We start from the raw sequence: 26,078 nt of genomic DNA, 5'->3' as shown, positions 1-26,078 counted from the left end.
CTGCTGCTGCCACCAGCCCGCTGTGAGCGAGAGCAGGCTGGAAATCGCTGAAAGTGGCTGCGTGTCGTGTCAACACTGTCAGAGCTAAAGAGGGAGTTCCTTATCCCTCCTCTCTCTCCCTCGCTCTCTCTTCCTTCCCCTCTCTCTCTCTTCTTCTCCTTCTCTCTTTCTCTCTCGCCCGCTCCCTCTCTCTCACAGCTCAGCATCTCCACTCTCACGTTGCGTAAACCCACCGATCTGATGCTCCACAGAGGCACCATCCAGTCCATCTGAGGTGGAAAAGATTTGAATCACAGATACCGCTAGAGGTGAGTCATTTTTGAATCTCTGTCTTCCCCACTTTTTATGTATTTCCAGCACAGCTCAAAAGGCATCCTGTGTTTTAATTATCTCTTTTATCAAAGCCAACGCAGATACATAATTAGATGATATTACGAGATGACCAGAACCTATGATTTTATCACTGTCACTACTTTATTATTATTATTTTTATTATTATTGTTGTTATCCTCTCAGATATCTGTATGATGTTTGTGTGAAATCTGTGTTACAAAGTGAAGTGAATCTACTGAAAACCAGTGTAGATGTTGCAGCAGCATGATAAACGTCATATTTGGACAAGATTTATTTGTTTATTTCTTTATTGTCAGACTTGACCAGCAGCTTCATCCAAATCCATAAATCGCACTGCATTATATTCTAAACTTGTACGTCATCAGCAAGTCTGCAGCCCCCTAGTACACACTTTGCTGATTTTAAACTCTGCAGCTCAGTAAACACACTGTACAGCAAAGTTGTCACATAAGCTTCTGCCTCAAAGCTGTGCAGCGACACCTGCACTCAGTCATGAAAGAAGCTGGCAGGAATTTTATCCTGCATTAACTTTGTCTGTGGGAACTGAAGCTGGGTGGTAATATGCATCGATTTCTTTTGCTTTTGTTATGATTTGTGCAGGAAATGAAATGTGCAGCATTGATTTTACACCAGTGTTAGAGCCTGAGTCAGATAAGGTCTCTCTTTATGCTGCTGGAGCTACTTCCTATGGAAACACAAAGCCAGATGCTGCTTAGTCCAATGGCACACTGCCAGATGTTCAGTTGCTGCAACGCTTAAGTTCCTGCATCCATGCATTGATCACAGTGTCACATAACTTGCTGCCAGGAAAAGCTGTAAGGAAGTTTCATTTCAGCATGCTGCTGCCCAGCTGCTGGCAGTTTATGTGTGTGTTATGTCAGCCTTGTGTGTCACTTAATTAGAGCAGAAAAAAGCAACACTCAGTAAAAGCTGATTCATTAAAATTAAGAAAACATGACAGATTTCCACCTTCATTTTGAAAGAGATGTCCTGATTTCTTTGGTCTAATTGTCACTGTAATAACTGTCTGGAAGAAATATGATTTTCTCACTGAGCTTAGTCACCACAGGGGTAAAGCAGCGTCTCTCTGTGTGAGACGACGAGCTGCCTTTTCATTGACTGACCCAGCTGCAGCTTCTGATAAATACATCTCCTGCTGGGGGACCAAAAACACGCCTCCGTGCACAACTATTATTTGGTTTGCATTATGCCCCGTTCATCTCTTCTACATGGGTTTCTTTGGCATCTGTGAATCTATGACGAGTATCTATCTAATCTATGCGTTGAAGCTCATGTAACTAGAGACTCAAAAGCCTCCGCTGGCTTTGACAGAACACGCTGGCAAATAGCCGCGTGGTTATTACTTGTACGGAGACACAGATAGCCCTTTCAGGCAGGGCTGAGTGATTCAGTTTGATGATTTACAGAATTTAATTAATTTAAATTACTTATCCATCAAATATTGTGATGGGCCGTTCACGTCAAGGTTTCGTTAGAAGTCTCAGGTCTGCTGTCTGCCAATAGAGGGGATTCATGCATTAATGTGATAAAGTGCGTTAGTTTGTTAGGAATTATTAGCCATAACCAAATAGTCTGTAAAACATTTCCCAGCTGTAAGCAAATATAGTCCAATGGTATAAAAGTCTATATCTCTATATAGTTACTGTGCAGCTTCAGTCACCTGTAGAAATTATTTTTGTAGTCACTGCCAGATTTCTTGTGTTGCTATATTCATTTAAATATATAGCAACAAATATAGCTATTATGTTACTGATAAGTTCCTCTTTCAGTAGAACTGAGGACTGTATTATACAAATGAACAGAATTTATAGACATCTTGTTGGCTGTAAATATGTAAAGGTAAATAGAAATTTTTATTTTCCAGAGTTTCATGTGCTTGAAGGATTTTTCAAAAACATTTCTCTAAAGATCAGAAACATCTGTACTTTATGGAATTAAATAATTATTTTATGCCTTTCATTTAATGCTGTGACTGTCCTTTTCAGCCGTGGCCATTAGTAGTGTTTACACGATGCTGACAGGTTTTTAAGCACTGGGAAAAGAAAATGTAAAATAAGGCAGAAATGAGCCCAGAAAAGGAGGCTGGAGGAAGAGGTAACCCAGCAATTTCCTCAGCAGCCTGTCTCCGTATTTCACCGTGCCGCACCCCTGTCAAAAAGACTGAGCGTGATCCTATCAGTCATGATAAAAAGGTTTCATGTACGTTGAGTCTTTGCTAAAGTCTACAGTGTAGTATCAAGGACACTGCAAAGTCATAACAGTATTAATATGTGGTATAACAGATATTCTAGTCAGCTATCTTGACACATAATTTAAATAATTTTTTAAGTGTTTCTTTTGCTGCTCACAAGTAGTTAATTAGCAAAAGACTTGAAGCAGTTACAAGGCAGGCAGGGTTAGGTTATGACTTGAATGGTGATGGTGCTGTTATTTTTGGGGGATTTGTCTGAGAGGGAAAAAAGAAAAAGAAACTAACAGTATGTTTGTGATAATGTAGCCATGGAAACCTTTGAAGAGGCTCCTGACCATAGTGAATTTGCTATCATCCACCCCGCTGCGATTGGACACGGTCACATCATGAGATCAGATGCAGATTGAGATTGTCAGTGTTTTGCTCGGTTAGTCGGGGATCAGAGCGAGAGGAGCTCCGCTGGCGGCATCTCGGTCTCTGTTTCACCGTGAGCTGTCTGAGCCCCGTGTTCTGCCTGACGGTCCTTTCAGTCAACATAGCAATCAGACAGCCTGAAATTTGACACGTTCATATACATGTTGTATATACCATAAGGGAAAAGACTCTGTACCTTATAATGATTAAGGTACAGAAAATAAAAGCACATATTCTTGATATTTTTACTTAAAGGAAACACAAAGCTTCATTTGTATTACTCACATGCTCATAATTGTGTTTTTGAGCAAGGCCAGACAGGCATTGAGCAAAAGCAGCAATAAAACAGTGTGGAGGAAAAACATGCGCCTCTACTGATTGTTTCTTTAACACTGACAAATACAAAACAAGACGTGTGTTAAAATTCAGCCCGCACGGCGCATATATGCATATGAAATGAAATCCACATTGTACAGCTTTAAGTGCACCAAACGCTCATTAACTAAATCTATAAAAAACATTATGTGATGTTGTAATTGTGCTTGTGTGGTATGGACAGTGGTTTCCTGCTTCATGGCATATGAGTCATACTTATGATCTTTCTTCAGGCTGCTCCCTTATTCACACGGGGCCACCACAGCAGGTAGCTCCACATATTTGAACAGGCACATTTTTATGCCAGATGCCCTTCCTGACACAACCTCAAAGGAATTTGTGTGTCCTCCCAAGATCAAATCACTGAGCTTTTGCTTGTCCTGTGTCATGTCAGAGCTATCAAGCTAATAAGCCACTTTAAACATTTGCTTTCTTGATCATAAAGTACATTTTTAGAGCATTGACAGCGGGGACAAAAACCAAGCAAACAGGGATGTCTCATGTAAGGCCAAGCACTGAAATATAATAGGAACACTGCTGCTTAGATACTGATGTGCGAAATGAATTTGCTGGCCTGGAGTTTGTTTAGGTGTTTACTTATTATCACAATTAATCAGAATTTAAAAAAAGTAAAACAAGGAAAAGCAATTCTCCATTAAGCAGAAGTGTATCGAGTGAGACTCCCAATTAGCTGATTGACCTGTTACCTTGGACAAGACTAACCTCAAAAATTCTGACACAATATCATCAATCAAAAGCTTTCAAAACACTCCCTCTAAAAGGAAAAACTGGCAAATTGTTGGAAATTGGAAAAGGGAAAAACAAGAACTACGTCGCAGATGCTGAGACGAACATACAGAGCGCCTAACAGAAAAACAGTTACAGGATGAGGAGCTCTGAAAGCTGAATCCTTGTGCTTTTGTCATTAAAATGTGTGTACTAAAGGTACTCACAGCCAAATATACTTGGCCGATAAAAAGAAACTAATAATTATTTTTATTTTAAAGGACTTTTGAAAAAATTGTTAGAAAAACTGGAAATATCAATAAATACACACACTGACAGCCAAGTGAATGATTTAGGTGCAACCATCTTTCTTATGTCACCTAAATCACACCTACAGGAATGAACCAACGGGCTGTGACCTTGTTGATCCGTTCCTTTGAGGACACTGATTGGTCCAATGTGACTGAAATATGGAAAAATGGATGTGATGGTAAGCTCACAAGAATCTAGCTGCCTTGAATGCTCAGACACTTAAATTTTTTCTATTCTAAAAGTCAGCATGGGTGGATCTTTAAAGGTTACATGCACAATGCATGCATTTTGACAAATATGCCAAATGATGAAAATGGTGTCCCAATCTTCTTGGTTGCTAAGGTGAATATGGCACTCGTCGACCTCACCGATTTTTATGACTTTGTTTGCTGCACAAACTGCTATAATCTTTCTGGTCATTTCTTCATATAAGTCAGGGTAACATTTATTTATTTATTTTGCTTCAACCATATTTTTCATGCCTTTCCTCTCCGTGTGTCTTGGGAGAAGATGAAATGCCAGCAACCTCTGCAAACGGTGGAGAGTCACAGGTGTTTGTGCGTCTGTCATTACCGCATGCATGCGATTAGATTTAATTACATTTGTGCCAGTGCGTATAATTGTTGTTGTCTTGCTCTTTGAAAGGATAACGTTAGGTACCTGAAAGTACATAAGCTGCCACTTGAAGACGGTTGTTTTGTATTTTGATGTTATCTCCCAGATGAATACTGAAATAATTTTCTTACCAAAGTATGCAACAGGGGTTTAGTAGCTGTTCTTGTATTTCACTTTTGGCATTCAGTTCACAATAATAATAAATCTGTTAGCTGTAATATTCATTCATTTGCGGTTATTTATGGATTTTTGCTCTGGTTATCAGGTATATTTGGAAATTTGTATGTTTTTCCATGATTATATCATCCTTTTACATTGGAAAAGATGATTAAGCATTTTTTTTGCCTAATCAGTTGATTACTGAAAACTCAAAACACTGATGATAGTGTGCATTCTTGGTGAGGCTGTGAAGTCAGACAATCATTAGCTGTCAGCGAAGGCGTTTCATGATGTCTCTCTTGATGCCACAATCAAGGCACCAAGGACTCTTTGTCAATCAATCAATAACTGACCTCCCCCTGGCACTATTACCACAGAGTGTTGGTTTGGGACCAAAATGGGCCAGGAGAGAAATACAGAGCCCGAATGAGGAGAACAAAGAGGCAGAGACAAAGACAGAGAGCCCACGATCGGAGGAGCTGAAGGTGAATGTGGTTATTGTAAGTGTGTGAACACACGCTCACAGAAATGACAGCTACATTTTGAGTCAACACCAGAAATTATGAATGAGAGCCAGTGAGGGATCGACTTGTAGTAAAGCACGGGGTGTTTAGGTACAGAATTGGGCACTGATGATACCTGAAAGTGTGGTTTACACAGCACAATGGCTTACATCTTTACATCTGCACGTTGCTGTCTGCCTCAAACATTGCATCCTCAGACTGCAACACAAGTCACTTCAGATAAGCAGGAAACATAATATCTAAACACTCTAATGCAGGCTGCACAGGTGCCAGCAGCCTGCACACATTTTCATAAGATAATTTTTTTGTGGGTGTTAAATGAAAGCTCCTCTGGGCTTTTTGTTTTTCTCTCTTTTTTTCTTCTCTTATTAATGAGTCACTCTCGCCTGTGCCACTGACTCATCAGCAAACCCCAAAATGTTCGCTCTTAGACTTTCAAGTAGTTTGTGGTTTTCATGAAATACTGAGAGGCCTCTCCTGTGCCTCTGCTAATGTGATGCGACTTCTAGGAGAAGACATTCAGGAAACAGGATTGTTTGTTTTTGTTTTCTGCTTTTATGAAAGAGAATTTAAAAAAGCAACCTCACTGAAGCCATGTGAAAATGAAGTGATCTAAAAATATCACTGCAGGGGAGTGATGTACTGAGGCCTTGCACGTGGTCATAACACCTGCACCTGCATTTCTGTATGATGGAGGTGATGCCTCGTCCTATAGCGAATCCAAACTAAAATCAGAATGAGAATGCTTTAATAATCCTGAAGGAAATTATGTACAATGATCTAAAACTTGCCTCTAACAATAAAAAGAGTACAGGGCGATAGGTTCCAGTCTTATTGATTTCATTCAAAAGGACACTTTATAAAACAGGCAGCAGGTTAAATTTGTTGTGTGAATCAGATTTAAAAATAAAAAATACCAGTTCTTGTAAAAGAAAACTATAAACATCTATAAACATGCAACATTCATACAGTGAAGGATTTTTTTTATTTTTTACATAAAACATTTTTTTATTTGATTCCCAGCTGAATTTGTAAGTTTATTCTCTTAGAAAGAAATCAACAGTCTCTCAGTGTTCATGGTAGTCTCATTTTACTCAAAATATTTTTATTGAGCGATTGTGGATACAGTTTACAAAAAAAAAGAAAAGAAAAGGGAAACAAAAAACTTGTTACATTGAATACAAAATAGAACTTCTCATGTTAGAACATATGTAAAGAAAAAAAGAAAACAAACAAACAACAAACAACAACCCAGGAGGGACGATTGATACTAACAAGCCCTTTCCTTACAAACCACACAGAAGTTAGCTTCGACACCACTGAGCTTCACATTCTCATTAACACAGACACACATCGGAGCGCTGTGGAATAAGCAAAGTTAGTCAGTTAGTCATCCTTAAATTAAAAGTTAGAGAAGTTTGTCAGAAAAAGACCCCAGATTTGATCAAATGTGCCCTTTTGGTTCTGGATGGAGCAGTGGATCTTTCCAAGACTGGGACACGACATGAGATCAGCAAAGCACTGAACATGGTAGTCTCATTTTAATAGAGAGACGTAATATCAACCAAACATCTGGGAAAAAACACAGCACATAAAGCTTATGAATTGATTTGCATGTTACTAAATGAAAGAAGAATTTGGTCCTCAGCAAAACACGACTTAGTACTTTAGTCAGATGTTTCTCTTCCTCTTCTCTTCCTCTCCTCAAATCATTTAGGTTTCTCGGCTGCTGCTAAGAAGTCGAAGCATGAGGTAGGCCATGTCACGCTATGACCTTAACATGGGGGGCTGTAGAGACTGCTCACTTTTGGAGACCACCAGAAGTGTGTACTAGTGGACATGGAGTTTTTGACATTTCCATATTAGCTTCCTTTTTCAGAAGCTGGGCTGACAACAAAAGAACATAGTATCAAGTCTCACTCATGCTGGCCACTGCTGTTGATGTACTAAAGACTAAAGATATCTGAAATGTTTCACTGGGCTCCTTAATAACACTTTAACAACCATAGCCCATGAGTCTTGTTTCCGACACATACATATTCACTTATGGCCGCATTTATTTTCTTCTTTTAATTCTTTCCCCCATGAAATAGAAAATGTCACATGGCAAAGTCTTGATTTTATGAACATGGCAATGATTCCAGGGAGCTTCGATGTTGAGATCTGAATTCAACATAACAAGCACGGCTGCAACACAAAATACTACTGAAATGATGTGACGCAGATAATCAACAGAATCTCAAACACCTGTCATCGAGAGCTGAGGCAGTTTTCTCAAGTATTTCGTTGAGGTTTTTGTAGTTGTAGAAGTTACAGGTGGGATATTGTACACATGTTTACATTTTATGAAACTCACTTGGGTCATGCCTGAAAGAAGCTTTGTGGTACTGAGGTCAGTTTTATCCTTGTGTTCTGCAGTCAACCCATTGTGGCTGATAGTTTATTGATTATTGTGACATTTTCTAAATAATTCCAACATAAATTATATTTTTCCATCACAGCGATTGCATCTCATCAATAATCAGCTTAAGATAGCTGTTGTTTGAATTGCCGCTTGAAAAACTGAACTGCAAGTCCTGACGTTATTCGGTCAGCCCATTCTCCTCGTTTTCCCCTGTCAGGTTGCAGCAGCAGGCGTGACTGCTATCTGGAGCATGTTTATATGTGGATTCTGAAAGTACAGAGCACATGACTTTGTCTCCAGTGTCTTTCTTGTTAAGCTGTTTGGTTAAAGTTCATATATTACTGCTAACTAGTGCTAGTTGCAGACTAATGAAATAACTGAGAGCAAGCCATATCATTAATCAGATAATTCATTAAGATTCTACAAAAGTCATCAGCACTGCACCACAATTACGATGCAGCGCTTCATTTCAGTGATTTGAGTTAGGCTAGGTAAGGCCCAGCAGGTCACATGTTTTCCCAACATGAGTCAAAGCAGCATGCCTAATTTTAAGCCTTGAATGAATGTGTTTTTAAATAAAACCTCGAACACTGTGATCCTTTTTAGACATTTGGATTTAGAGCCCGCCTCCAATGGCCAATCAAGGAACTGCAGATTTTGACACTTCTGTCTTTGCCTTATTTTTCAGGCTGCCATTAAAAGATTCACCATTTGTTAGGTACACGTATTGAACTGTTTGTTAATTCAAACATAAAACCAAAACCACATCGGAGCAACTGTATATATCTTCAAGATGAACTGCTGAAGTTCAAAATGAGCATCAGAATAAAGATTTACTGTGAAATTAAATGTGCCATGGTTGCAGGTACCTGCTGAGATTTTCCTGGACATCCATCTCTAGGGTTCACAGTGAATGGCAATTCTCAAAAGGAATTTACAAACTGAGCTGACAGGAAAGAAACAGTAACTCAAATACGCACTTCTTACAACCATGGTATGAAGAAGAGCATCACATAACGGACAACATGCCAAACCAGGAAGCATATTGGTGCCAGTAGCTGACTGTTAGCACTCCTATTAGCTAAGAACAGGAAACTGAGGGTACAATTCATATGGGCCCAACAAAATTGGAACGGAAGATTGGAAAAATGTTGCCTGGTTTGATGAATCTCGATTTCTACTGTGACATTTAGATGCTAGAATCAGAATCTGGCATAAACAACTTGAAAAATGGATCCATTCTGTCTCATATCAGTGGTTCAGGCTGCTGGTGGTGGTGATTGTTGGCATACTTTGGGCCCCTCAGTACGCACTAAGCATCGTTTAAATGCCACAGCCCACCTGACTGTTGTACCCATCTTCTGAAGGCTGTTTCCAGCAGGATGACACACCATGTCACAGAGCTTAAATCACCTCAAACTGTTTTCTTGAAGATGACAGTGAGTTCACATTACTCAAACTCCACAGTCACCAGATGCAACAGAGCACCTTTGGGATGTTGTGAATTGGGAGATTTGCTTCAAGGATGTGCAGCAGCTGCATAACCCTTGTTCAATTTATGCATAATTAACACAGTTCTGATATGCAAAAGGCTTCCAAACAAACTTCCAAACTTTTTTAGGTACAAGCAAGGTGTACCTAAAAAAGTGTCTTTTTAAAAAGACTCTGTATTTAAGCAGCCCTCTGACTCCTTTGAGGCCTGGCACTGTGCCCAGGGGCTGTACCTGAGGACTGTTTAGTAATCCAAGCACAAATGTGATTGAATTCTCTGCTGTGCTCTGTGTTCATGTCTAGCTCTGTCTCAAACAGAAAAATATTTGAAATAAAATTTCAGTTTTTCACAAGAGCCAGCAAATAGACAACGGATCTTTCACGAGCTTGCTAATGATTTTTTTTATTTATTTTTTTGCAAAGCATCAGTTTCTAGTTTTCAGAAAACACTTTCATCTCCTTTGCGAGCTGAAATAATTAATCTTCATTCTTTGAGCATTAGAAACAGAAATAGTCAAAGCTGGTTAAAGAGTCATCAGTTTCCATATATCTAGTAAATGTTGTGAGAGATATTTAAAAGTATTTATATGTGCCAAATCCTTAAACCGGTGTGAGAAGACACACATCACAGAAAATATTCAAATACATAGCCACCTGCCTCATATTGTTTAGATCCATTTTATGTTGCCAAACAGCTTTGAGCCACAAGGGTACAGGTCACAGGACCTTTGTGGTTTCTGGCAGCACTTGTTGGCACCATATCCATATGACAGGGAGATTGGAGGTCCATGGATCAGTATTATTCCAGCACATCTTTTGGCAGCCCAATTAGACTGCAGGCCAGGGTCAACAGCTTGATCTTTCTGTGGTCCTCTGTCCCTGAATAGACTTTCTCATAATTCTCTAAAGCGGATTTGAGCAACTGTTCTCCAGGTTTTATGAAGGTCTTTCTTTGAGCATTGGCTTCTTTTTCACTTATTTTTAGTCCAGTCAAGTCCAGAGTAGTTTTGCACCAACAATATGATTCCCAAAAATCGGAAAACAACAGTGTGTACTTAACAAAAGCAGAGAAAACTGTAAACGTGGAGGAAAAAGGACAAAGTGACTATCTGCAGTAGATAAATTGTATCTGACACAGGATCTGTTTGTCTAAGACTCATCAGAAAGGGTCTCAGTGGAATTTTGTCTGTAAGGAAGGAGAGGACTTCAAGAGAGAGGCGTGAGTGTCTACAGACATCTTTAAAACATGGTGGAGGCTCTGTGATGGTTTGGGGTTTCAGCCAGTGGTGTTGGGGATCCTAAAAATCCTAGAAACAACATGAAAGCTTGCCTAAGAGTTCACCCTATGTTGGGGAAGTGAGGAAGTCATGCCAAATATTGACTTTGATGCTTGTCACAATTGTGCAAACTCTGTTTTTGCCTTATATAACGCCACATACGTTTGCATGTGAAATGAGAGGTGGCTCCGGATAGGTGAAGGTTGCTCTATCTGTAACAATTTTACAGACAGGTGGTCAGTGTGTGTCAATGTGACATCCACATGAGAACCCAGCCAGGAAGTGCATTACAACAAGATGATCGATGGTAATGACTTCACCTGCCAATAAATCTAAAGTTGCTCTAGTTGTTGTGGATTTAAGTGATGTAAGCACTATTTGAATTGCTTAAGATAACTGTTGTGTTAATTGGTGCTGGAAAAACTGAATTGTGCTGACATAATTAATTATTTTTTCCCTGTAGATAAAGTACATGGATATAATTAAAATGTCTTAATGATTCTCAGTGTAGCTTTTTCATTTAGCGCTGCAGTAGTGGTTAATTGCTGTACCTGCTAAGCTCATTGCGCCACTTTGGAAAAGGATTTAGATAATGGCATTCTGCTGAAATGAGACAGAGTGGACGTAATGCTGAATTTAGTTTACCGCTTCACTTGATATCGGTGCTTTCCTCAGTTCCCATTCGGTATCTAGACGTACTAACAATGTGTGCAAATTTATAAGTAACCAAAAGCGCATCATTTGACATAACCGCAGGGTCCAGTTATGAGGTCATGTGTTAAGAAACAGAGGAATCACTTAGCTGCATGAAGGATTTAACAGTTTGTTTTTGGGTTTTTTTCGTCTGATTCGTCATATTAGTGACTCTTAACAGTGAAGCTTTCTTATGTGCCCTCTAACTTGAGAGTGTGATGTCAGGTCACTGCACCAGAGAAACGTTCAAAACAAATGCCAATGAAATTTGTTTTAACTAAATTTTAGCTCACTGTTGAACTAATTTAAAAGCCATCTTTTGGTGATTGTGGCTGTTTTACGTCATTGTAATTAAGTGATTTCAAAATGTCAGCAGCCAGCTTATCATATAACACATCCAACTTAATTCAGAGCAGCCAATGACTACGTTCACCTACACTCACATGTATCTGCTGCTTTCAGCGTGGCATTATTGTAAACTGGCTTGAAAAGGTTTGCAATATTTTACACATTGCTTGTCTCTGTGTTAAATGTGTTCAATTTGTCTTGTGAAAATGTTTGTAAATTAAATAAAGTATGACGTTATTAGCAGGGATGGGTTACCTTAGCATAAAGGATAGGAACACAGTGAAACCACTAGCTTGCCCAGTTTTACCCAAAGGCAGGAAAATCTGCAAACCAGTAGCTAGCAAAGTAGCACATTATTGTGCACTCGCTGTATCTTGTGAGTTTACCAGTTTAACACACAAGACCCGGCCAAGAATCAGTCCACCACATAAGCTGTAAAGCTACGACATGTCAGATTACACAAATTAAGTGAGGGTTTCTTTTTTTCTTTCTTTTTTTTTATACATGTGAGGCTGCTTCCTGTTCTCCAAATCAAAACTAAATTCAATTCAATTCAATTCAATTCAATTTTATTTATATAGCGCCAAATCACAACAAAAGTCGCCTCAAGGCGCTTCATAGATACAGAGAAAAACCCAACAATCATATGACCCCCTATGAACAAGCACTTTGGCGACAGTGGGAAGGAAAAACTCCCTTTTAACAGGAAGAAACCTCCGGCAGAACCAGGCTCAGGGAGGGGCGGGGCCATCTGCTGCGACCAGTTGGGGTGAGAGAAGGAAGACAGGATAAAAGACATGCAGGATAAATCAAGCCTAAAGCAGTCATCTGGTTTTAGTTTGTGTTTAATGTACTTCTATTTGCAGTGCAATACAAAATGTAAACACTTACTCAGAGTGGTTGCTGTCTTGGTTTTATGGAACTTTCCTAGCACCATTTTTTTGCTAAAGCAGGCAGTACTAAAACCACTTTTTATTATCTGATCAGCACCAAGCATTAGAAAAGGATGTTAATGGAGGCCAAACTAGGACCACACACAGGAGTTACATTTGCAAGGAACCGAATACTATTTGTACGTTGTTAAATAAACAAGGTGCTTGGGGTGAATCATGTTTGTTTGCAGCATGTGTAATTGAAGCTGGCATAATATTAAGCATGATCTCAATATTACAAAGCTTACATGAAGCATGACACAGTCTCACGTTCTTCTTCTTGTTTCTTCTTTCAGCCTGCTTGAAAAATGGCCTCCAGGTAAGAGTTGCGATGATCCAGACCCGACCCACAGCAGAGATGAATGTGTCTGATGAATCCTCCTACCAAGAGGAGGTGCTGCTGGGTAACTCTACCTGGGGCTACTCCTATTATCATCAAAACTACACCCTGATCCCTCCACTATCAGAGAAGGCTAGCACCTCCAAACCTGCAGCATGCGAGCAGGTCCACATCGCTATCGAGGTCTGTAGCACTTTGGATTCATTTATTTATCTCGTGATTTCTTCTTGGCTACCACTACCCCGACTGTCTCTTCACTGGTCTGTATTTTGATCTCCTCTCCTAAGGTCTTTCTGATCCTGGGTATCATCTCACTGCTGGAGAACATTTTAGTCATCACAGCCATAGTGAAGAACAAGAACCTACATTCCCCCATGTACTTCTTTGTCTGCAGGTAAACTCCTCAATGGTTTAAGACATAAAGGGGAAAATAACATAATAATGTACGAGGACCACCCAAAACCGTTTTAATAAAGTGAGCTTACCATGTGTAAAAGATTTTTGTTAAGCAGCAGTTTATTAAAATATGCTTCTGTCCTTCAGTGCTTACTCTCTGTCTTGGTGTAATACAGCCATTCCCAGGGGCAAAATGCAATATAGGTCCCAAGTGAAACCTTGTTCAGTCTTGTCAACATATTAGTGTAAATGGATACATTTAGGATTAGAATACACCCTTATGTAACCATTATAATTGGATAACAATGCATGCCTCCCCTCAAGGCCCATATCATTTGAGTTCACATTGTTATTTTCAAGCCCTTCTCAAACGACCATAACAACGCTGCATCCACACAGGAAGCATTTTGGAGGAATGCGGCGACCAGAGACCACAGAAAGACAATAAAATGTAACAACTTCAAAAAAGCAAAAGCAAACAAAAACAAACAAACAAACAAAACAATGAGATAAGCATTTCTCAACTTAGATGCAAGTGATTGAAGCAACTATCAGTGAGAGTGCAGGATACGCTCCATTAGACCATCCTGACTGACCTATGACCTGATAGCAAATACGTTTGAGGATGACCTAGGAAAGCAATTCAGCAGTTCAGTCAATTCAGTTCAGTTCAGTTTTATTTATGTAGTGTAAAATCATAACAAGTTACTTCAACTTATAAGGTAAAGACCCTACAATAACACCCAGAAAACCTCAGATGAGAAGGAATACATTATATCTCTGACAGAACCATGCAGGGGCAGCCATCCGTTGCCACCAGTTGGGGTTGAGGAAGATAGGTCTAAAGACATACTGTGGAAAAATAATAACAGTACTATTAATAATAACTAATAATGAAATCACAACAACGATCCTGGAATATTCCCTAGCAAACAACTGTCAGCTTCAATGCAATGTGAGTAAACCCCTGTGTGGATGGATTTTAGGTATCTGCCAGACACTGAACCGATAACTTTTGGAGTAGCCTATGTTGATGTAATTAATAGACATGAACCGTTATCAATTATGTTCAGAAAGGTCCTGATTTATCTTTTGTTACACAAATGATTAAAGTGGTTCAGTCCTGCTTTGTACAACCGAGACAGCTATCCAGGATTAGATTAATCCTTTCTGTTCTAAAAAGGTCATCAATGCTTTTATCGTCTATAGAATTGAATATTGTAATGCACTTTACTCTACTCCAGAGGCTACAGCTGATGTTGCCTAGCTTTAAAACCACAGAAAGAGAAGCAACCACAACATACCAATCCCTCCCTGTTGCCCTTCACTGGCTAACAGTAGTTTTTATTGAGAATAGTCTGGCTCCTGAGGTCCTCTGGCAGTGCTCTGTTAAAGGTTCATGAATAAAGGTTCTGGAAAGGTCATGAAAGGTTACCGGGCCTTTGCCTACTAGGCCCCTCAGCTGTGGAACTGCCTGGCAGGAGATGCCAAGCGAGCTATCCTACTGGTCTCTTTTAAATTGAAAGCAAGGAGAACACAAGGAAGCATGCCAGCAAGCAAACAAGCAAGTAAGTAAGAAAGGAAAATAATACAAGTAACCATAAAAAGCAATTTAGATGGCTTACAGGCTCAGGTAGAGCGAACTTTTGTTTTGTAGAAGTGTGACTTCAAGGTGACAGTCTAGAGTATGCTTCTATGTAATTACACAACAGGATTTTTTGCCAGAATTCAAAGAAATAATGAGTTTCAATTTCCAAACCTTCTCCTTCATGTAACTGATTAAAAAGCTCAGTTGCGCAAAAAATATTTTTCTTTTGCCTGAAGTGGAAAAGTTGGTTTATTTATAAAAGCCGAAGAACAGTTGAAGATAATTGGTCATCCTGAGCTTGGCAGAAGCAGATTTCCAATATAATCCAATGTGAAATCTAATCATTCTTTCCACTTAGAAAAATGTCATGCAGCATGTGTTGCCAGAGGAAACATGTGAACTCTTGAAAATGACATAAATCTTTTATCCTGATTATAAATGGTTAAATAAAACCATTTGTAGCAGGGAGTTACAAAAGAGGCTTTTTGATCTTATAATCTTGTGCTAATCATTAGGTAACGATGATTTAAACAACTTATGATTAACCTTCTTTCTTTAAATTTGTCTCCAACCAATAGAGATCTGTGGACTCAAAAATCATGACATATTTGGGGCAGCTGCCACATCAAAATCAAGTCACACTTTTAATGACCCTACTGTATAAATCAGAAAAATACTTGGATGTCTGTTTTCACATCAGCACCAATTTCTTGTGACTTTGTTTGGGTCTGTCTTCTGATTTGAAAGACTTAATCCTCTTACTAAGACAAAAGCAAACGTGTTTCAGCTGTGCAGAGACACAGCAGACATTCAACTAAGTCTTTGAATTTCTGGCGAGCTGTATAGCACTTCTGTTCATGTGGTTCTGAATGACTGCCACGGCGTAACACTGAGGTACAGCGAGTTACTGCATGATAACGCTATTGTTATTTTTTATTTGAAAATCCATTTGATTCATGGGGGAAAAAAGAAATACATTCCTACTTAATGTGTTGTTTTCCTTCTCTCTATAGGTAAGTTGTGAGTATTTGGTGAGTCAGTCCACGATGTTGATCGTGATATAATATGCTGCCTTGGTAACCAAGACAATAGAGGAGAGCCTGTTGCTTCCTGTGGGCTGCAATCTTAACATATTACATGCCACCTCCACTCAACGTGGTGTTAAGAGCTTGTGCTCATTATTATTTCTGTGAGACTTGGCTGTCATTTTCTTTGGCACTTGAACAAATTGCTTTGCCAACAAGGTTCAACTAGATGTCCTGGAGAACATATTATTGTAGTTTCATGAATTCTCATTTGAACACCAAAACACCAAAATGGCACCAAAGCATAGAAATACATCTTAAGCTACATGTTTTAAATATCACCTCTTCTGGCCAAGAAGCTTTTACTCATTATACGAATCATTTGTCAAGTCAAGGCATGGAGTCCAAACGTGGAAAGCTGTGGAAAATCTAGAAAACTAACAACAGCCAGATTGTTAACCTTGCTCTGCGACACCTCTCAAATAATGTGTCAACTAAAACTAGACTTTTCCTGACTCTAAATTTAGTCCAGGGCAAACAATTCAGAGTTAAAATTGGGACTAATCAGGTTCTGAGTGGTGTATCTAGAGAGCTGTAAACATGTTTGTGGTTTTTACAGTGAAAGAACCTTTTCCTTACTTGGCTCATATGTTTGTGTGTGATTTCAGTTCAATTGTGTTAGTACAGTGAAGGAAAAAATAACTGTAAATTCAGACAGATGAGATTGTGCTGAAAAGAACAAGGCAAGGCAAAAATAAATAAATAAATTTAAAGGTGAAACACAACAATAAAATAAAAAAATAGTCCGAAATGGCCAATTATACCCTGGACCCCAGAGCGTTAACCAAATAAAACATGAAAAATTTGTGAAAAAATGTGTTCATTTTTGGCATTTTGTGTAAATTTAAGCAATTTGATTATTTCTAATTAAAAAAGATTGTGAAACTTTAGTTAGACTTGTGTTTGTAAATGAATCACCTCATCTTGTGTAGCTTTATTGATTTTATGCTTATTGGGCTATATACTTATTCATCATACAGGCTAGTACATAAAATCAAAATTCACATGTTTTATGTAACTGAAATGTTTAATTATGTGGGCTAAAGAAAAGAAAATTATAGAGTACGTTTATATGAAACATCTGTATACTTACTGCTTTTGATGTATTTTAACTGTATATAATACATATTACAGAATGTAACACATGCATATGTGTAAAAAATAAATTGCTTTGATTTTGCCACCCCATTTGATTTCCATGCCACCCAAAGAAAATTTGCCTAGATCCGCCCCTGCCTCTGTTCACACTATGCACACTATGTATATACTCTGACCATCAGCCACCAGCAGTTATAGGATCACTGTTTTAACCATTTTTGCTGTGGAAAAACATCAAATTTTACATGTAAATATACATAAATAGCATAGATGTGTTGTTTATTTTTAAGAAGCTCTTAAAATACTAGCATTATTTAGTAACAGTATTTAGAAACAGCATCAAGCGTCTGTCTGCCTGCAGTGCAGTTTTTTTTTTCGTGACCACTTTTAACTGGGGAGATAGGATCCATTTTTCCACCATCTTTGCTGGCTTTGTTGCTTGTGCAAAGGCTGTGAGTGCATGTGACTGTCAAAGCATTGCCTCAACTGCACCTCCGGAGAATGTGAAAGACTGTACTCAGGCATTAAATCAATTAATTGGTTTTCCCAGTATGACTGTGAGAAGAAAGTGTTTACACAACAGGAGGGCGAATGCAGCTATTCTGTCAGCTCTTGAATACAGAGAAGGAAGTGCATATAGAAACATTTATTTGAACATCTGTTTGCAGAATAAAGGTTGTATAAAGTATTTTGGTTTTTTGCAGTTTGGCAGTAGCAGACATGCTGGTGAGTGTGTCCAACGCCTGGGAGACCATCATCATTTATCTTCTCAACAACAGGCAGCTGGTGGTGGAGGATCACTTTATCAGGCAGATGGACAACATGGTGGACTCCATGATCTGCATCTCTGTCGTTGCATCCATGTGTAGCCTGCTGGCCATTGCTGTGGACAGGTAATGATGGAAGGGAGTATAAGCACAAATATATCTTTTTTTTTTTTTTTTTGCTATTGTTTCTTAATAGTTTCCTTTTGAAATGTTTTTAAGGGAACTGAAGTTTTAATTGAAGGCTCTAGTCACAATGAATCCTCATCCATCAGCCCAACACCACAGCCCCCAGTTTCCTAATAATGTTCTTGAACATAACTGACGTGTTACAATTTATAACAACAAAAAAGGACCCTGTAATTTTATGATTAATTTTAAGGAATATTGAGGCAGTGCTTATTTGGCACTCGTTCAGTTAATCCCTGTCATGTGTTCCCTCTGACATTTCCTTTATTTTTCTCTCTCTTTAAACAGTTTTTATTCATTATCAAGAAAAGCATGAAACATCACAAAGCAAACAAAAAAGTAAGAAAGAAAAAAAAGAAAAGAAAAAAACCCAAAGGGAATATATTAAAGTCATTATATACCTGTACAAATACACATATGGGGTAAAGAGGAGAGACAAATACTGCTTGCACTAAATCTTAGTTGTCAGTGCTGAACAGATCAAAGTGTTTTTGTTGTCTCACTGTGTGAACGAATTAAATTTTAAGCAGATGAGTAAACCAGCCTTGATGCAGTTTAATTTTTTGTTTTAAATTGACATTTTATTTCTTAATTTCCACCTTCTTTCTCTGATACACACAACAAATTTGGTTCATTCATCATGGGGATCGCTGCTTACTCTAATGCATCTGTGCAAATGTTAAGACAGACAGAAAATTTTAGGTTTTTTTACTTTTTACTTTGCAATAAATTATCTGGCAAGACAGAAAACTCAGAAAATGTCCATCTTTCTCTGATTTCCCTTTTCATTCTTTTCCATTTTTGTATGCTTGTGAAGTAGATTTTAAACCCTTGAAATGTGCAGGTTTTTTTCATCTTCACCATTCGTGTCTTTTTATGGGCTTTTCACATTGAAAAAAATGGATCTTTTAATTTCATCTGAGCTTGAGCTCAACTTGGAGCCTGAATATTTAACAGCAAAGCTGTATTATTAAGAGATGAATATTTCATAGGCACCGATGGCACACTTTCTTGATCTTGTGCTTTCATTTTGACCATTCTATTTCAAAAAGGTCTGTCTCAAATCTCCTAATTCGGTGGGTTAACCTACCATGCAAGTCTTTGGACTGTGGGTGGAAGCCAAAGAACCCACGCAGGTTTACGGAGCACCAGTATGCCGCTCTAAAATTTTCTCTGACACAGTAATTTTATAACTTCTTAGTTCTAGAACCTAACAAATGACAATAATTGGAAGAATTGCAATAAGGCCTTCAAACTATTCAGTGCCTGTTCTTTATTAGTTCGTCCTGATTGCACACAACCATTCACAGCTACATTTAGCATGTGATCACTATTTTAAAAGTGTGTCTTTGTTACCATTGATTACCATTTAATCAATTGTCTGCTTAATAATGAATGTAGAATAACTGGAAAAACTGTTCTTTTTTAAACGTTTGTCAGACATGTTGATATTTGATCCATATGCATTTAACTGAGTTAAATCTTACTCTTTCTAACATATTGGCATTCCTTTTGTTCCCTTTTCCATGCTTGCTATTCCTTCATGTACTGGAGCACGTATAAAACTGCAAACATTGCATAGATCATCATACTGGATGATACTGTACCATCCCCAGAGGCCGTTTGAAAGAGGTGGACTCGGGTCCATATTAGGCTGACTCTGATTCAGTATATGAATCAGGTATAAATACATGGTGTACAAGAATCAGGAAACTTGACAATATGATATTCATTTGGTTTCTCAGTGACATTTAATATTTACGAGATTGTCTCAAAGACATATAAATTACATTCATACCAGAGGTTACAACAGAGCCACCAAATAACAAAATTGCACCTTTTATGCCTAACGTTATCCTCATTGAATATTGAATGTCTCAAGAATAAATGTCTCACTTCATGTGACCTGTAGTCTGGTTCCCTCTCTGTGAGTTATTGTATTCAGCACACACACAGTCCCCGTTATGTTTAAATGTCAAGTTTTCTGACTTGAAACGATTTTGTAATTCATCAGTGAGCAATAAATGTTGATATAAAATTAGAGGTTACTGAGGTGGATACTATGTTATTATCCACAGGTACGTCACCATCTTCTATGCACTGAGGTACCACAACATCATGACGGTGAGGAGAGCTGGCTGTATCATCGGGGGAATCTGGACCTTCTGCACTGGCTGCGGAATTGTCTTCATTATCTACTCAGACTCCACTCCTGTGATCATCTGCCTGATCTCTATGTTTTTTGCCATGCTGCTCATCATGGCCTCCCTCTATAGTCACATGTTCATGCTCGCTCGCTCGCACGTGAAGCGCATTGCTGCCCTGCCCGGCTACAACTCCATCCATCAGCGCACCAGCATGAAGGGGGCTATCACACTGACCATCCTTCTGGGGATCTTTATCGTCTGCTGGGCTCCTTTCTTTCTCCACCTCATCCTGATGATCTCTTGCCCACGGAATCTCTACTGCGTGTGCTTCATGTCCCACTTCAACATGTACCTCATCCTCATCATGTGCAACTCAGTGATTGACCCACTGATCTATGCCTTCAGGAGTCAGGAGATGAGGAAGACGTTTAAGGAGATCATCTGCTGTTACAGTCTGAGAAACGTCTGCACGAACATCTGTGCTTTGACTGGTAAGTACTGAGAAATAGAAAAGACCAGTGAAAGGATGGGTAAAATGAACTGACCGAATATGACGCTGGAATAGAAATACTACTACCCAAGGACTGGTTCACTGCACTTTTCAGACAGTACAGTGTACCGTCACACAAGCAACTATTGAAAAGTATAAGCTGGAAAGGAGACTGGAACATTGAGTTATCTCCTAATGCGTCCACCATGTACACAAAAAGTTTACTAGATGCATTATTTTAAGGCTTAGTTAGGATCATCTAAAGTCCAAGCCCATGATTCATATTAACGTGCGTCACACAAAACTGTTTGTGGCCTGCTTTTCATTCTCCCTGACATTTCTTTTATCTTTTTTCCTTTGGCCTTTCTTTTTTAATAGGCAAGATTGTTATTCTCTGTTCCCAGAATATGTCTGATGCAGTAGCCAAATGGATAGACAGGATATTTTTCTTTCAGTGCTGCAAGAGTGCTCATATACTGGCTTTAAATTACAGAACTGCTGCCAAATGTACCCGAATGTACCCTTTGTTAATTTAGACGGCTGGATGTACTTCCTTGAACATTAACCTCACATGCATAAATTAACAAAGGCAATGAAGTCAGCAAAAGTTGGGGAAGGTGTGGTAAGAATTATCCACATCCATATGTTAGTGAGTTTTGTTTAGTTTTTTTTTTTTTTTTTCGCTTTTCTTTCAAGCTGTGACTACAAATTAAAACAGCAACTTTACACATCAAAGTCTGCTTCCCAGTTATGGAGAGTAGTGCTTCGGTTAGTAAGTAGTATCTAGTTTTTTTAAAGACCCTTAAGCTTTAAATTGTGAAAATGTAACAGTCTACCTAGAACAGCATGAGCATATCAGGGCAGTGAATTATGTTTTAGTTCACTGTCAGTTATGAACTGAATATTTTCCAATATTGAATGCAGAGTCACGCACAAAACAAGCGCAAGTGAAACAACACTTATATTTATTCAGATTTTGAATATAATAATCAAAAATCTTTTCCACATCTTTCACAGAGTCCTCTACCAAATCTGTTTGAGATGCTAAATAATTATTTTGAATTTCAGGAGGGTCAGAGAAAAAGAGTAGCACGTCCTCTGCATAGAAGACTCTCTGTCATTCACTGGGTGTTCCATCAGGGCCAGCAATGGTTGTCCAGTTAAATCTAAAACCAGACATCAATTAAAACATTACTAAAGTGAAAGTGATCTCTCAGACATCATTCATGTGATAAAGGATTTCATGTTGGCTGAACTAACCCTGTAAAATGCTCTTTGTAGCTGCAGTTGCCTATACTCTGTTTGTCTATTAGGTACTGGAATCTACAGTTTCACTTATTTTCTTTGGTGTGTACATGTCCTGTTAACAAAGGCAAACTTAGAACAAAAACAAAGACAATTTTAAGATGGCAAAAACGGCAGTTCCCCTTGATGCCACCTGGATAGTCTGGATGGTTTCACCACTTGCAAGAAATCAATGTTGAGTATTTAATGGAGATTAATGATCCTCACAGGCAGCCACACTACAAAGTTCCTATGATGCACAGAGCGCTTCTTGTGCACCACTACTGAATTTAATCATTAACCATTATTAAACTCTGGCTTTCTCTGCTATAGTTTTGCTTTTGTCCTGTCTCGCTCTGTTCTCTTCTCATTCTCCTCACCCCCAATCAATCATGGTAGATGAGCCTGGTTCTGCTGGAGGGTTCTTCCTGTCAAATGGGAGTTTTTTCTTCCATTGTCATTAATTGCTTGCTCATAGAGGGCCGTGGGATCGTTGGCGTGTCTTTCAAACATTGTAGGATTTTTAGCTTACAATATTGAGTGCCTTGAGATGGCCTTTGTTATGAATTGGTGCTCTATAAATAAAATTGAATTGTAATGCCAGAGTACCGTAAAGAATAGCAAGATGCACAAGGCTGTCAGCATATGTAAAAACATAAAAGACAGGCAGAAATAATTTAGGTGTATTAAACAGAGGAAAGTGGAGGTTTGCAGAAAATTGGTCAAAGGTTATGAAATGAAGCGGAAATCTGGCAGCTTATTTTATATTTCAAGAAAGTCAAATCCTCTCATTTCCCACCAGTTTCAGCATAATTTATAAATGTAAGATCTCTTATGGTTAAAATCAGACCCTCTTATGGTCTTATGAACTTTTTATGGATCTGCACAGCCTGGATGGCTGCTTAGGTGATCAAGGGCTTTTCCATCAACATCACATGGTTTTAAGGATTATAGGCTTGAAAAATGGTGATGCAGCCATATATTTACATTGAAAATAACAAGAAGAAAACAAGCCTTAACGTGAACATATTGAATACGTTGCACTGTAGGTAAGTAATGACAAGGTCAAACAAATACGTCATAGATCACATAGATTACTTTTTACCACAGAAAGTAAATTTCTATTTTTCAAAGCTTAACAGTTCTTTTTTACTTTGTGACTTTATGAACAAAAACTAAATGTTTTTTCACTAGATCCTGTAGGACCATGCAGCCATCAAAGTAGCCCTATGTATTGATTTCACAGAAACAACTGACTTTAGCATGGAAGACTACCATCCAGTTTATTGGTTTTCTTACTAGCATGTCTGTAATTCTTCTTTTACTCCTGGATTTTTCTGCCTGAATGAAGCTGTTGCTGGAGAGGATAATGGTCAAATGAGCCAGCTACCATTATATGGAACGGCTTTAATGTCAAATAGCGTCATTTTGTCGATTAGAAATTTTGTCTTGAGAAATCTTTAGTCTGCCTCTGACGCCAAGCTGGAAAAACTGAAGGAAGAAAGGGAATCATTTGCTTTTAAGATTCAAGAGATAGCTTAGGCCCTTAACTACAAAGCGGGATGTGGTTTGAGAGGAAAACTTTCTAACTTTTTTTCCTGGTGACTGCAAAGCAATTTAATTTATCTATAGCCTTTTGTGTCGTGGCAAAATCTTCAAAAGAAGCTGATTAAAGCAGTAAATCCTTTCAATTGTTGACTTTGTTCTTTACTTGCTCACAAATCATTTACTAGTAAGAATACAAGTAATTTACTTTATTAATGTATTAATCATTTGTTCCTTTTAGCCTGTATTGTGTTTTTAATTTCTTCATTCTTAAGAAAACAGGTTGTAATAGAAGACAAACAGGCAGCACTAGAATGATCTATGTCACCGCTCCTTTTATATGGAATTCTTACATCTAGAATTGGGGGATTCTGGGTTGACTTACTGAGCTGATGACAACTGGCATAGCCACTTAACATGACTGCTGACGGGAGGCTTTGTGAAACCAGATAACAATAAGATATCTTGAGTATGCCTAACTCATTTCATAGTAAAGACCCTGATCAGTGGTAGTACAGGTCTAACATTTGGGTTGACTTAAAAAGTGCCACCGAATGAATGTAAAGCAGTGCCATTAGAAAACAACTGTTTTCATATTTAGAATAAATAAAAGCTAAATAAATATAGTCGATTTATAAAGACACTTTTAAAACAAAGGGGCACCTTCCATCTAGTGATGCAGAAGGCACATACGGCTAAACAGAAGCACCACCTGCAGCTGTAAAAGTGATTTCATAATACTAGTGTGCAATGATGGCAATGTGATGGAGGTAAAATGTTGCCTAACACACCATGAAAGCCCCAAAAAGGCCAGTGCACTGCTCTAATGCAAGAATACTGACAGATTTGAGAGGTTATCTACCTCCAAAATTCAGGTGGTTACAGAGCAGTGACTGTCTGACCAATTCTGATTCTTATAGGTTTTAGCACATCTTCAGGTTTTTTATAATAGTTTGTCATTTTAGGAGGAAAATATATTTTGAACGAATGCCGCTCAGATTGCATGCACATGTTCTAAAGGAGGTATATGAGCACTCTTCGACAAACAGGAATTGCATATTGAGCTGATTCTTTTTCTTCTCATACACCTAATGGACTCAGTGTTCCTTTGGAGGATTGTGTGTTTACACCCAATGCAACCAAACCCACCAGTTGCACATTATTTGTAAATGGCCTCACTGCAAACACCTTGCTTGTTATCTGTACACTGGAGAAGTTGTCTGCCCTGCTAAGCTGAACTTTTGAATGACATCACTTGTCATCAGCCAGTTTTCTGCCTGCTGCTGTTCGCCCTGTGCTGCATTAGTGCTACACTTTACAAGCAAACGTCTCAAATCCGCCCGGTAGCACAGCAATTTCTGCTATGATCTGAATGTAAAGTCACTGCTCTGTTGAGTCACTGTGACCCCCAGTGATCACTTTTCAATGCCACTCTACTGGGCATGTATAAAGCTATGTAAAGCTGCTTGAAATGTAAAAATGAATGTACAAATAGCGTCACTATACCTTCTGTAAGTGTGTGTTGGTGGTGTCTACCTCCAAACTGAGAAGCTTGACAGATTTTTACCGGAAATGCAGCCATCTGCTGAAACTGCTCTTTCATACAGAATGTTGCTGTGCGGTAGATACTAAAAGAAACGAGTTATTTGCTGTTACGTATTAGTATTTATTGCAAAAACAGAAAGTTGTTTATATTGTTCATGTTTTCAGGCTGATGCATTTTGGTTTGTGGATGGAAAGTAATATAAGAGTTGTTTTAAGAGAAAACAACAGCGCTAAAAGGATGTTTTTCTTCGTTCAGTCTTGTAATTGCCTTACTGTTATTTCCTTTAATGTTTATTGCAAGTACTTTGAAAATGTAAGATCAAAAAAGTATAACACAATGAAAAGTGCTTTGAATATTGATGTAAAACTGTACATTGATTTGTCTCCATTGTAAGTTTAATTAGTAAAGACAACAAATATTTTGCTAAGTGTACATCCACTTCCAGTGCAGCATTTGTGCAGTTTTGCAGAATGATTCATTGTTGCTGATTATTGTGAAGTGCTCTGTTTTCGTTCCCACAAAAAGCAGCAGCAAGAACACTGAACATTATATGTTCCTGGATCAAGGTTTAGCTTGTGTTTTGATTGCTCGTTGTATGCTTAGTTCTGTGTATATGTGCAGTGACACAATGCAAACAGCTGTGGGATCATGTTTCATGTTCGGTGATGGCATGAAGAAATGTAAACGTGAGCTTCAGTTCAAATAAGTGATGTTTTGTTGGCTTAAGATGACTTATTTTTATTGTGTCTGAATAAAAGCAGATAGTGAAA

At 38.5% G+C, this 26,078-nt stretch overlaps 1 protein-coding gene across 1 annotated transcript; it reads left to right on the top strand.

The window, feature by feature from the left end:
* On the top strand, positions 1–26,078 carry LOC120722211 (melanocortin receptor 5-like). The gene is made up of 5 exons (XM_040013100.1): positions 1–308; positions 13,133–13,359; positions 13,464–13,570; positions 18,048–18,236; positions 20,375–26,078. The coding sequence occupies exons 2-5, from the start codon at positions 13,168–13,170 to the stop codon at positions 20,943–20,945; spliced, it is 1,059 nt and encodes a 352-aa protein (XP_039869034.1). The 5' UTR covers positions 1–308; positions 13,133–13,167; the 3' UTR covers positions 20,946–26,078.

Source organism: Simochromis diagramma, unplaced genomic scaffold (assembly GCF_900408965.1).
Source record: "Simochromis diagramma unplaced genomic scaffold, fSimDia1.1 OVJJ01000618.1, whole genome shotgun sequence".
In the NCBI taxonomy this organism is placed as follows: domain Eukaryota; kingdom Metazoa; phylum Chordata; class Actinopteri; order Cichliformes; family Cichlidae; genus Simochromis; species Simochromis diagramma.
This window is presented reverse-complemented; position numbering and strand designations above follow the sequence as displayed.